General features: G+C 39.1%; 1 protein-coding gene across 6 annotated transcripts in view; it reads right to left on the bottom strand.

The window, feature by feature from the left end:
• Positions 1–3,220: 3,220 nt before the first annotated feature.
• The window catches only part of cfap74 (cilia and flagella associated protein 74), a 79,925-nt gene continuing 69,472 nt past the window's right edge, over positions 3,221–13,673 (bottom strand). For 2 of the 6 annotated variants that reach the window (XM_050066003.1, XM_050066002.1), the window contains exons 30-39: positions 13,316–13,425; positions 13,148–13,203; positions 10,653–10,772; positions 10,244–10,399; positions 9,880–10,018; positions 7,813–7,967; positions 7,484–7,616; positions 5,770–5,906; positions 5,297–5,431; positions 3,221–4,788 (exon numbers count right to left, since the gene is read on the bottom strand). In XM_050066003.1, the coding sequence (XP_049921960.1) occupies positions 4,684–4,788; positions 5,297–5,431; positions 5,770–5,906; positions 7,484–7,616; positions 7,813–7,967; positions 9,880–10,018; positions 10,244–10,399; positions 10,653–10,772; positions 13,148–13,203; positions 13,316–13,425 (1,246 nt within the window). In that variant the 3' untranslated portion in view covers positions 3,221–4,683. Of the gene's footprint in view, positions 4,789–5,296; positions 5,432–5,769; positions 5,907–7,483; positions 7,617–7,812; positions 7,968–9,879; positions 10,019–10,243; positions 10,400–10,652; positions 10,773–13,147; positions 13,204–13,315; positions 13,426–13,673 lie in introns of those variants that run through there. The other 4 variants (XM_050066004.1, XM_050066005.1, XM_050066006.1 and 1 more) reach the window with 4 other exon arrangements.

Consider the following 13,673-nt stretch of genomic DNA (forward strand, 5'->3'; position numbering starts at 1 on the left):
ATCAATCAATTTTATTTATAAAGCCCAATATCACAAATCACAATTTGCCTCACAGGGCTTTACAGCATACGACATCCCTCTGTCCTTATGACCCTCCGCAGTCATTTTTATATTTCTATACATATATGTATGTGCATGCACATGATCACAAAATGTGCTGATTAAATGCCACACAGGACCCAAAACTTGTGTTTTTGATTAACAATATATTATTTGCGGGGGCTTTAATGCATGAAGGAAAGACAGATTATTGGACTGGAAGCTTTTTGTTTTAATTATTAGGCCTATTCTTATTTTTGAAATATAAGTATACTTATAGTCTTTATATTTAGATCTGGGGCTATCAATAAAACATTCAGGGCTGAAGCCTCGGATGCCCAGTCCTAACAATGACACTGCTGCTTGTACATTCAATATAATACATACATTTAGAGTCTGAAACAGAATCAAGAATTGCCAAAAAATAATCTATCATATCTTAAAAAAATCTCTTTAAAAAAAAAAAATCATCTCTGTCATATCATTTACACTGATCTAATAGGAATACCTCAAAAGTCATCTGTCACTGTCCCCAGGAATTTGGTCAATATAAGCTGGCAATAGATGTTATTGACAAGTCATATTAACTCTGCCATACTTTATGGTGTATGAACTGATGTCTCGGTGCTCTCAGATCAAGCTCAACAAAATCAGTTGGGATTTATGTCCTGTGCGGAGTGTTTGTGGGTGGGCCCTCGCTGCAGCACAGAGACGACTTGATCATTATCACCAGTAGTTTAGGTAGAGTGCTCAGAGGAGGGGTTAATGCTCAGTGGGTTAAGGCGTTACTTGGAGACGTGGAACACTTTGGCGTCCACCGGGACAACAAAGTGTGTATGAGCTTGGTCCGATGGGGGAAGACGAAAGCATCATCAGCCATGGTTTGGATGAAGAATGCTCCTGAGAGAGAAGAGCGCTGTTCTTTCTACTGTAGCCCTGCATGTGGGGATGTGCTGTTTGTGTCAGATCTGTCTCACTGCTGTCTCTTTACAGTCACATTTTGTAGTTAAAATAATTAATATATGCACTCTGAAAAAGCGTATGTCAGTTAAAACTCAAGTCATTTAAATATCTACCCAGTTATGTGAGTGTGTCCCTGTCAGTTCTGTCAACCTGAAACCTGCAGGAGGAAACTAGCGTACTGTCCTGTATGAACCATCCTCTGCTACTGGATGGTCCACACAAGAGGTACCTTCCCCATACTGTATGGAGGGGCGCGTACAAGCCCACCAACACTTATTCACTCACATTTTAAGGCATACATTAAGAAAACTGTTGATATTAGTGGTGGATCAGTTTATTATGATCATGGATTGGAGACCCTAATTTGGATTTCTTTTTAAAAAGAAGTGCTCTTTGATTATAACTTAAAAAAAAAAATAGCAGTAGATAGACACAGGATGAGTTGAAAACACTTGCCCCTGTGTACGTGTGCTTGTGTTATGGGTGTGGGTTTCCACTGGGACTCATCTTCCCAGGTTAATGCTGGTGAGATTTAGTTGCCCCTGGATACACCCCTGCCTGTCTGCATACATGTGTTGTGAAGCTTCTTTAGCAGAGCTTCGGACCACCCAGGGGAAAAAGCTTATTGTCTGCATTCAGCCTTTGGGTGAGGAGAGCGCAAAGAGAACAATCCTCCAACCTCGATGTGCTTTCTTGTGAAAACGTTAAAATCTGATCTAGCTGTAATAAATAAAAAGCAGACAATATAACCTACCATATGATGATGACAATCATACCAGCTTTCTGTATGTTTTAACTGTATGTAAATGGAATACTTTACATGGGCGTGGCCTCCAAGAAAGTCGACTTTTATAAACAGTTTTCACACCTCTGCATTATTTGTTACATTCCCTGACCTGATGGGTTGTGTTCACATACAGGCAGACAAGCAGACAGACACACACAAACACACACATCCACAGCCGGGACCATAAGTGGCACTATCTCACAGCATTAGTGAGAGATCACGGGAGAAATCAGATTAGAAAAAGAGGCAAAACGGCAACACCAATATTGCCTAATATGATCTCATACATTTCATAAAACGAGTGACATTACACGAGGCTAAGCTCATAATGACCTTGCTTTTTATAGGCAGGTTGGGGTACAGTAATCTGATTTAGCATAATCTCCTACAATCTCTGATAAATGCTTACAGCATGTATCTCTCTGAGAGGTCAGATCCTATTGGTCCGTTCTGAGGCATTACTGACATCTGCTGTTCACATGGACGGGGCCAAGTTCACACAGAGTTGGACACTGTTGGGAGTTTATGGAGTGAGCGCTCATCTTTGGAAGAGTTCAATAACTTAAATGTGACAAAGTAATGCTGTAAAAAATCTAGATAAGAGTGCTGCTGTCACTACTGAATTATTCTTAATATCAATTAATCTAAAGACAAATGTTTTCCTAAATGTCTAATGTGTGTAATTATGTATGTGGAGTGATCATATGGGTGTCTAATGGTAAATAAATGGCATTGGTCCAGAGTATTTTGGTATATTTTGGTGTGTGAGTAGCTTATCCATTATATATTCACTGACAAAATATTTTCTTTTCACCTCTTAATCCTTTACCCATTTTATCATTGCAACATGACGTTGGATTTGATTTTAAAACAAAACAAAAAACCCAAAGGAAATGAAATATGTCAAACGTTTTACCTTAAATCCAGTTAACATACAGAGACAAAAAGAAAAACTAGAAATGCCTCATTTCAGTAGCTCCTTACGCTCCTAGCAGACTGTATCACATACTCAACACACACCTACTTGGCTAAAGCTCATATAATTCCTGCTTTTTCATTGTTGCTGTTTTTTTGTTTTAGGAGAACAAGTGTGATCCAGTTAGCTGTACAGAAAGATCATTTTAAAAAGGTGGTTAGAATTTGGTATGCTTTGATTTTTATTGTTGGTCATAGGTGCTGTTATTTTTTTTCACATACTAGTAGTGCAATATATATAATAGTTTTGCCTATTCTTCACCATTATTTATACAGTTTTGATGTCCGTGTTCCTAGCTGTTATGTCTATTTGTGTGTAAAAGCATTGAAAGCAATTAAAAAAACAGAATCAAATTCCTTGTATGTGTGCACATACTTGGCCAGTGCAGGTGATTCTGATTCTGTTCGTGGCGCTTTATATTGTATTATTCATTAAGAATAATCATTGTATTTAATGGTCGAAACTTTATCACGTCCATTTAGAAGAAGAGGAGAATTAGGAACGAGAGCAGAGTGCAGGTATGTTCTTATCTCTTGTGCAGAGTATTGTCGGTAAACTAGTTAAGAAACAAGTTCTTCTTCAGTCCTCTTAAAGCGACCTGTTCATAAGACAAACCTGAGTGGACAGTTGACTTCTCTAACTTTCACTTTTTTCAAATACACTGCGACACTTTAAATTCCATGACATTCCAGGAATTCCATAACCACTGAAAGGGCCAGCAGGAACATCAGGGGCTCCCAGTGGCAGGTACCTGTATGTGCAACAATCAAGTGTGGTACTGGGCCCCCTGGATGTGAGGATGGACTAAAATGATCTTCCTAATGTTTAAATTCAGGTGAAATCTGCCTTGATCTTCATTCACAAACATGTCGGCCAGTGAGTTTTGCCCACAAGATAAAAAAAGTTTATTCAGCAGCGTTAATAAAACCCTTTAATAATGCTGCTAATATACCTATTTCAATTAATGCTGTGATGCTTCACATGCTCTTTTTCTCCCTGTTTCACCACTAGAGAACAGATTCTAGCGCAAAATCCCAAATACTTGTCATTTTTTAAATTCTGGGGGAGATTTGAGAAACTCATAACTGTAAAATACTCACAAAATGCTAAAATGCTGGTCTAATTTTGTTGATTCTGACATCCATTTAAGCCTCACTTACAAGGATATGTGAGCTATAAATCTGGCAAGTGTTGTACCTACATTTATTTGGTGGATATCTAAAGTCCTATAGTTAAACAAATCACCCATGGGTCTTTAAAAGGTGACACTGACCCAAATATCTTAGGATTGAAGCAGCCAAAACTATTAACATTATCACTGTTATAAAAATTAGGCTTACAGCCCCAGCTGCTGTTACTGATATCAATATACTAGACCAGTCTATAATCTTATGTGGCTTTTATACCAAACTACAGTTATCCATCATTTATGTATATCAATCTCATCCGATTCTGTGTCATATTTTAAAGTCTGCACCTCGTCTGGCCTCAGTATGAACTCTGCCTCCTTTCACTTCACTGGGTATAGTACCAGCAGTGCTACAGTATGTACTGTATACATCTGCTGGCTTACATCAGCTGACACGCCCTTAGCCATGATATAACACAGCTGCCTGCTTGGCATTACACACACCCCCTGGTGGTGGGATGAGGTCTTACAGTTAGGTGCTTCAGTAAATGGGCTGCACAACATGACATAACAGAACATGCAGGGCCACACAGTCACTGTTGAATGATATGGTTCAATTCAGCTTTGTAAACACATTTTATTACTCTCACATTTAATAATTAGATTCAAGTAATAAATATTTAATTTGTCTGTCAATGTTGGCCACATAAATGTGTGTCACGTCTCTGTGTGTTGTGTCAGCGTGTGTGAGTAGATTTCACACTGGCCAGCATCCAGGTACTGTAGAGGTCAGTCTGCAGTGGTGGACACTGAAGCCATCAGGGTGACTCTGTAAACATCCGTCTCATCCCCCTTCAAGGTAAGAAGGACACATGTCTGCACCACCTCATGGGGCTGAAACACACACATGTACACACACGCACATCCAGAGTGATGATCTCATGAGTAAATACCTGAAGTACAGTGGTGAAGTTGAAAAAATCTTGTCACAGGATTAAGAAGGTTGATGGTAGTGCTGCTATAAAAGCTGCTGATACGAGTCAACATTTATCACCTTCAAATTCCACTATTTCTATATTTAAATGACCAGCGTTGATTCAGTGTTTATGCGAGGACTGAATCCTTTTTAGGGAGCAAAAAGCTAAGAAAGTGAACCAGATTTTCAACATCAGAATGCTAAAACTCGAGACAGGGACCCTGACTCGTTTACCCTGTAAATAAACTGGTCAATAGAAAAAATAGGAAATTTAGAAAATGCTGTAAAATTCAGATTTCTCAACAAAACCCCCACAGACACAAGTTGATACTGATTTATGCAAAAAAAAATAAAAATCTTCATGCACCCTCTTAAGTTAAGTATCTTTTCTCCCAATTCAACAACAGCAATAAAAATTGCCCTCACCTTGTATCCACTGTGGGGAGTCCATGTGACAGTGATGGTGCGTTTATGGCCCGTCTCCACGGTGCCTTTGCTGGGCTCCACAGTGAAGCCCTGCTGCTGCAGAGATGCCACATTATCCCAGTGAAACTCACCACTCTGGGTTAAAAAACAAAACAAAAGATTTGTCCAAACAGTCATTCAAGACAAAATTGATACATCTGTTTTTTTCACAAGTATATATAGCTGCCTTGACACTTTTGAATTCATAATCCATAAATAATCTTGCTATGTCCATCTAACTGCTAGCAAAGGGGAAAACAGAGCAGCAGCATTTTAAGAGGCATGTTTAAAGAAAATTTATACAATTTTGCAATGTTTGTACAATGGTTCTAAGTGAATCCCTGATACAGATAGGTTATCAACTCTCTCCGGATGCATCATAGTACAGCTGATGAAACATTTGGCACTACTAGTATCTAATGACATCACGGTACCTTCTTATTGGGCTGTGAGGAGCGGATGCAACCCACCTGCAGCTCCCTCACTGCAGGTGCAATGACTCCTGCGCTGTAGCTGGCCCGCAGGGTCAGCAGCACGGGGATGGTGGGCTTCTCCATGACCTCTGACTCTGCTACATGTAGAGGACCATATGAGCAATTTTGCAACTTTTACCACATTTACTATAAATTGTACATACTTTCAGTTCCCTTTAATGCCCATCAGACCAGAGAATGGCAACGTCGATCTGAGTTTAATGCTGATGATAGCATGCTAACACTCTAAAGTAAGCTGGTGAGGATTATCAGCATCAGAATGTTAGCTTTGTTTCAGCTTTGTTAGCTTTGTTAGCTAAATGCTAGCATGCAAGTGTTAGCATTTAGCTTGAAGAGTACACTATAGGTGTAGGGGTGTAAGAAAATATCCATAAACTTGAGTATGGCAATATTTTGTTTTGTGATACTATCAATTCTCAAAAACCGAGAAATCGATTTTTGACTGTTTACATTCTCTTATTTTCTTAAATGATTACATAAAGAATCCTGCAAGTACTTTTATTCATTTTACTGATATAATCAAATTTTAATTCCTCTGCCCAGATTGCACAAATAGTAGTGATCCATTATGTTGGATGTTAGAGGGACTGTGACTTGTAAGAAAGGAAACTTTTTTATGCTCATGAATAAGCGCATCCTTTATACTATGGCAGTTTTCCTAAAATTAGATTTTAAAATAGAAAAATATCACCTTCTGTACGGTATCCTAATATATTGAATTGTAACCACTGTATCATGATATGTTTCATATCCCCAGCCTTTTGCCGATACACAGCCGCAGTAGCTGTTGACTGCTCATCTTATTTCTATCATTCGAGAAATCCTTTGGCTTCCATTCATTTATTTCATCTATTAGTTCCTAAATATCCCACTATAAATCATTTTTACAATTTGCTGACTCAAATGCATGCTACACTTTGCATACATGGCTCTGTTTATACTACACTGGGTGCCTGCATACATAGATGTGTAGCTAGTTATGTACACATGCCACATTTGGTTGGCATGGACATGAACTCTGTCCATGCCAACCAAATGAACTGTACAGACATAAATGAAAACCAATGGCTGCCTAGAAAGACAGGTCCAATAACTGCCTTCTGTAAGACTCTACAAACTGAAATTTTGCTGGGTGTCAATGGGTGGCTCTCAGAACACGTTCTTCCCCTCAGGAGGGCTGTTACTTTGACACTATCACAGCAAAGCTCAGGCTCTTATTCAAATGCTCATATTATTATATGCACAGGCAGCACTTTGATTTAGTGAAATGTACAGTAACCTTGTCTCGGAGGTGTGTCTGTTTTCCACACATGGATTTTGTGGTGAAATATGATCTGAACGCTGGTGACAAGCACGTGGGCTGTCAGCAACCTGTGATTAGCATAAATTACTACAACACATACCCTGCCCTTTCTGGCATAAATTATGGAATGTGTCTGAGAGTTATTAGTCACATTTACAGTGTCAGTGTGTTTATTTTCTCTGTCTTGTTGGAGCCTTCAGCATCTTTGAGAAAAGGCTTGAACATGAATCATTTTCTATGGTTAATTTTAATCGATAACCAGTGTAGTATTGATCTCTTCCACACAAACTATGTATTCAGTAATATGAGTGGAAAACACTAAAGAAGAATTGAAGATGGAGGCTTGGATACCTGTGAGCTGAGACTGGCCAGTTATCAGTGGAGGTAGGAGGGATTCAATGGGCACTGTCAGCATGTCTCCTCCAACTACATACATGCTATGTGAAGAAGCCGCACCCCTCAGATCCACCTCACACACTTTACTCTGAGGGACAGAGATGGCACACGGTTAAGGCTATTATATCATGAAGATCAGGCTGAATAGAGGGCATACAGGGTGCAGTCAGTACACTTGGAGGGCAGCATTTTTGGACCGTGTGATGCTTTTAAATCAGTGTTTAAGGTCAAGTTGAGTGTTCTGTTCTCAAGGTGTGTCTTTGTGCACGTAACATTCTGCTGACCTTATTGATGAGCTCTATGGTTAGTCTGTCAGAATAGTAGACAGACGGGTGGTCAGGCTGAAAGGTGACAGTGACGTCTTGACTCTGTCCTGGAGCAATGCTGCCATCTACTGGCACCACACTGAACACACTCAGCCCACTGTAGTTCTGGGTTCCTGTGCAGGATACAAAAGACATACTGCTACTACGATGCCTCCTACTGTTACTTCTATTATTAGAACTGCTGATAAAAAGAATAAAAATAAACCATAATTTTTAGGTCACTGAGTTTATAGTCAGCGGTGGAATGCAACAAGTACCGACTTCAGTTATACTTTACTTGAGTATTTCCTTTTTATGTAACTTTTCAGATTACAGTTTTTCATCACCTTCTTGTCCTGTGAAAACCATGTATCTCCAGCTGTGTTCATGTTAAATGTTTGTGACAAACTGAAGGATGAAGTGTTCCTTGATGTGTTGAGAAAATTCTCAAACTTCTTAAGCCAATTAAACTCTTTAAAAACCCTCTTAGATCAGCTTGAAAATGCGTCGTCACAAAGCTGAAAACAGGGCTGTTTTTCTAACACCATGAAACTTTTTAGAGATGTGTGGTTCTCACGGGACAGCAACGCTACAAATAAATGATGATCCTATGAATTATGATGCATTGCTGTAGATAAAACTACGCAACAGTATATAAAGGTGTTATATTAATCCAAAAACTACACATATAATACTTAGACACCAACAGGGAATATTTTGCTGCACAATAAGTAATATTATTTTTCATACTTTGCACAATTTGTTGATAATTTGCAGGACCTTTATTTGTAGTAAAGTATTTTCACAGTGTGGTATAAGTACTTTTACTCAAGTAAATATCTGAATACTTCTTCCACCACTGCCTGTAATAAATGTGGAGTTGGTATTAACCTTGCAACTTCAGTAAGGCTTTTTCACAGAAGACACTTTGACACATAACACAGGTGTAAGTAGTTAAAAAAATGATGGCTGCTTTGATTTTAGGGTCCTGGTACTGTAAATGCTGGCTCACTGTCACCTTTCCGGGGAAACTTAAATAGAACAAACATTATTTTAATTTCACTGAGCTTATAATGAATTTGGACATAGTATTGACCTTGTTACTTCAATGCTTTTGATGTTAGATGCCACAGTTGTTTGTGTCAATGATGATGCTCATGCAGACCACTATTACCTACGAGGAAACTCTATAATAAGAACATGACACATACTTGTGCTACATTAATGATAAGTACAAATAAGGCATGAATGAATCGCTTTCTTTGGTCAAACCACCTATCTCATCTTTCTATGATAGCTGAGTTGCTGTGGTAAAAATTACTAAAGGGAAAGTTAACCCCAAAATCAAAAATACACATTTATCCTCTTGCCTGTAGAGATAATGACTTTAGTTGTTCTTTTATCTCAGACATGTTAGGATGTTACATACCTTCACATGTTTCGGTGGAAACTTCCGCCTTCCTCAGAAGTGTCACTTGGTGGTGGTTGTGACGCGTCAACTGCCTGTAGAGATATTTATCAATCTAGATTGTTTTTGGTGTGAGCTGCTGAGTGTAGCTGAGCTACAAACTATGTCACTATCCAGAAGGAAGCGTGCATCTACTCATGGACAAGAGGCTCATACTCGTTACAGTGGGAGATGTAAACATTAATGGCGTCCTCCTTGGCTGTGTGGTAACATTGGCAGGCTCAGTCATGCTAGGAGCTTTGAGCACCACAAGCTGAGTGCCATCTAGTTCCATTATACTGGAGGGAAGGCAGACATCTCTACAGCCAATATCTCCAACACTCAGCAACTCACACCAAAACAATCTAGATAGATAAATAGCACTACAGGTAAGAGGAAAAATATGTGTTTTTGATTTTAGGGTGAACTGTCCATTTAGAAAATAAAACAAGAAAATAAGATGCTCTGAGGCAAAATTAAAGCTTAGTGGAGAAATGTTAAGACCTTATAAAATTGTACTACTGTTTTGTTTTCAGAGCTCCAGCAGTCAATGTTTTCAGGTTCCCTGGTGAATCATTGCAGTCTTAATGATATCGTACCCACAGTAGGCTGGACCTGAGAGGCTGTGTAACTGCCCAGCAGGAAGTCCACCCTGTCAGCTCCACCCTGGGGCCTTGAGGGAGAGAGGCTGGCCAGCTGCACCCTGAAACCCACAGCCACCGCTGAGCTGTTGTGCAGCTGCAGGCAAAACAGGACTTAATGTCAGCTCCAAGGCTGCAACCTCCTCCAAAGCATCAAGGTAATCAGAGCATATAAACAGCAATCAAGCTCTGGATTTATTTGTTTTAAGACTGAACCTGAATCAGATATGGGAAAACAGAAAATATCTTCAAAACCAACAAGATGTAATTCTGTTCACATACTTCTTCTATTCCTCTTGGCTTCAGTACACTGGCAACTGACCTTCAGGACCTGTGAGGTGCTCTCCTTCTCAAACACATAGCCGAAGTCAAGGAGACCTCCAGGGTGGGAGACAGTGACAGTAGGGTTCACACCCTCTCCACACAGAGTCATCTCCAGGGTCATCTTCTGGCTACGCACCTCCAGAGTCTCACGGTACTAGAGAACAGTAGAGGGTGGATGGCTGAGGCATTACTCAATAATTATAATGTTACTTAGAAAATCTTCAGTGTGATTTGAAAGGTATAATGAAGTCTGTTATGGACGATAATTTTGGATACAACTATTCTCTTGAGACTTATAGGTCATTCATTAGCAGGAAAGGTGTGACACACTGGTGATATGCTCATACGTTTATTAAGTTTCAGACAAAAGCCAGAGCTCCATGGTAAGTTCTACACTGTTAACCAACCTTTTTCTCCAGAGATGGACTGAAGGCCAGAACCAGAGTGTGTTTTTCTCCGGGTCTTATGCATCTGAGAGCATTCAGAAGGGAGCAAGGACCATGTATATCCAGTACTGAGGACCTCAGCTTGGAAACGGTCAAAGAAAAGCAGTCAACAGTTGTTAGTAGTATCTGCTATAATCAAAGTAGTAGTGGAAGTTGAGGATTTCGACGTACTACACTTCACTGGAGTATTTAATCTCTGGACATGTAAGTAACTAGCCCAAAGAAATGCCATATGTATAAAATATAAAATGAGGTAAATCTATGGACAATTATGTCTTTTTCCTTGAATTAACCTCTTAAGTGTAGATTCATAAAAAAGACAATGGGTACGTATGTGTCTAACATGGTAAATTAAACGTAATCTGAACTTCTACTTTGACACATTTTATTTGCTGACAGAACCTCCAATTGTCAACGAAGGATTTTATTTGTCCAGGTTTTGAGATTTCTGTCTTATTTTTTATTTTTCTGAGCATTTCATGCCTTAATTGGGTAGAGACAGACAGTAAAAGCAAGAAGCAAGAAAGCAAAGGTGGGGAATGACACACAAGGAAGGCTCCCAGCAAGACATGAACCTGGGATGTTGTGATAATACAGTTAATGTCTGAAACCTGGAGGCCACCAGGGCAGGCTTCTGCCTCAGTCTCACTGCAATAAAAGTGAACGACATTTCATTTATGGTGCTCACAGCGTTGATCAAAAGCAACATGTGTCCCCAGGGGCAGTGTCCTTGTTACTCTGTATAACCCACAGCACAATATACATTAGTTTTCTTGACAAAAGCTTTCAACAGATCGGCATATAGAAACTGTAGCTGAGGGTTAAAGACTTTGGCCATGAACTGCAACTTCCCCAGTTTGACCCTGGCCAGAGACCCTGGTTGCATCTCTCTCTCCCCTCATTTCCTGTCTCCTCTCAAATGTGTGCTCTCAAATAAAAGTACAAAAATGCCCAAAAATACTTACAAAAGAAATACTTTTCTACTTTTTTGCTGTGAGCACAACCAACTAAACTCCATTGACCACAACTGTTTTGGGTCAGTGGCAGTAATCCAAGACTGACATCTTAAAACCTGGACAAATAAAACCAACAATATGTGTGGTGCTAAATACTTCTAGGAGGTGAGTGAGAAATGTTTGTAATTTGTATGAATCAATCCTTTAAAGGTCCAGTGTTTAGGATTTAGGGGGATATGTTTGCAGTAATGGAAGATAATATAATAAGTATGTTTTCTTTAGTAAATAATCAACTGAGAATAAGAATGGTTGTGTATTCTTAACCTTAGAATGAGCAGTGTTTATCTACATAGGGAGTGGGTCCTCATTTAGGAATTCCACCATTTTTCTACAGTAGCCCAGATCGGACACACTGGCTCTAAATAAGTCATTTGAGTTTTTGCATGGGCCACAGTTAACAGCTGCTCTGTGACAAGCAGCGTCGGAAAAACAGATTATTTTTTCAGGTCAAACTGCTTTATCTAATGTTATTACCAGTTTAAATCACTGGGTCCATTTGTTTTGAAGAGGAAGAGTAAATGGTAAAAATCTCCTGAATATCTGGATCTTAAATTATCGGAGAATAAAGGTAAACACAGATTAGCTTGTGCTAGAATAGCAGCCCATGTCCGAAATGCCAAACAGCATCGGAGTAATGCTGATTTGTAACGTGAAACTGCCTTATTCTGTGTTTTTACCGGTTTAAGTCACCAGATGTGTTTGTTTTAGAGAGGAGGAAACCTACAGACAGCACGGCTCATAGTAAAAACCTTCTGAACGTCCGGAAAAGAAATAAGATGAGCACACATTTTCAGCTGTCGGGCAAGTGGGCTGTCTGCGATGTGCTCAACAAGGGAGCAGAAACACTGATTTGTAACGTGAAATTGCTTTATTGGGTGCTTCTATGGGTTAAATTACCTGGTCCGCTTGTTTTGGAGAGGAAGGGACCTCAGCGGATAAATTTTCTAAAAACCTCCTAAACAATAAACACTGAAGGAATTCTATGAATTTCATCTGGTTGTAATCTGTGGTCCTCACTGCTAGATGCCACTAGATCCCCCTAAATCTAACACACCGGAACTGTACTACAAACTTATATGACAAAGAGGGGACACACAACTGTTACTAACTGCAGGAGGACATTTTAAGACTTTAACATCCTAGGTATATTCATTCATATATTTAACACAACCTGTCAAAGTACTGAAAGTAGAGTAGAGCACAAAATATCTGTCTTTCATACATTTGAGACTACAGAATGTGCACATCAATTTTCATAAAGTATGTTTAACATTTGTAAAAATATATTGAGAAGTGTCTATCGAACACTGATACCATCAAGTGGGATTTTGTAACTCCTGACAATCTATTTGCATTAGCAGTTTAAAACACTCTCTAAGACTCTTAGTTCTACAGTAATGTGTAAAACTTTGTGTTTTGACTTTTGTTTTAACAGGATACATCCAAAGAGTCCTTCGAAATGTTTTGGACTGTAAACCTCTTGATCACTTTTTCTCCTAAAGGCAGAAGACACAAATAAATCACATAACAGAAGTACTGCAAAAAAGTATGTAACATTAACAATATCTGAAGAAACATTAATCCACATAAACTTTCAAAATCACTCACCCACTGCCACCTGATGAAAGTCTATGATATTGTGTCCATTGTTGGATATGACCACTAGAGGGGGCTGTACAGCAGGACACTGCAGCTTCAGGTGGAGAGTATTGAAGGGACTAAGGAGATATTGGACATGACAAGCTATGAAATAAGGAGTATGTGTAACAGCTCCCACCAGACACCACACTTTGAGCCGAAAGAACAATAGAACATTATGTAAATAATAATTTACATGCTGATGCTAAAAATAATCTATATTTTAAAAGAAGATAAAAAATTGGACTGCACAGATTAAACCATGTAGTTAATGCCATTTGATTTCTGTATGCTTGAGGATGAAACACTTTTGCACTTGGTCATAGTC

Source organism: Epinephelus moara, chromosome 16 (genome assembly GCF_006386435.1).
Source record: "Epinephelus moara isolate mb chromosome 16, YSFRI_EMoa_1.0, whole genome shotgun sequence".
Lineage (NCBI taxonomy): Eukaryota > Metazoa > Chordata > Actinopteri > Perciformes > Serranidae > Epinephelus > Epinephelus moara.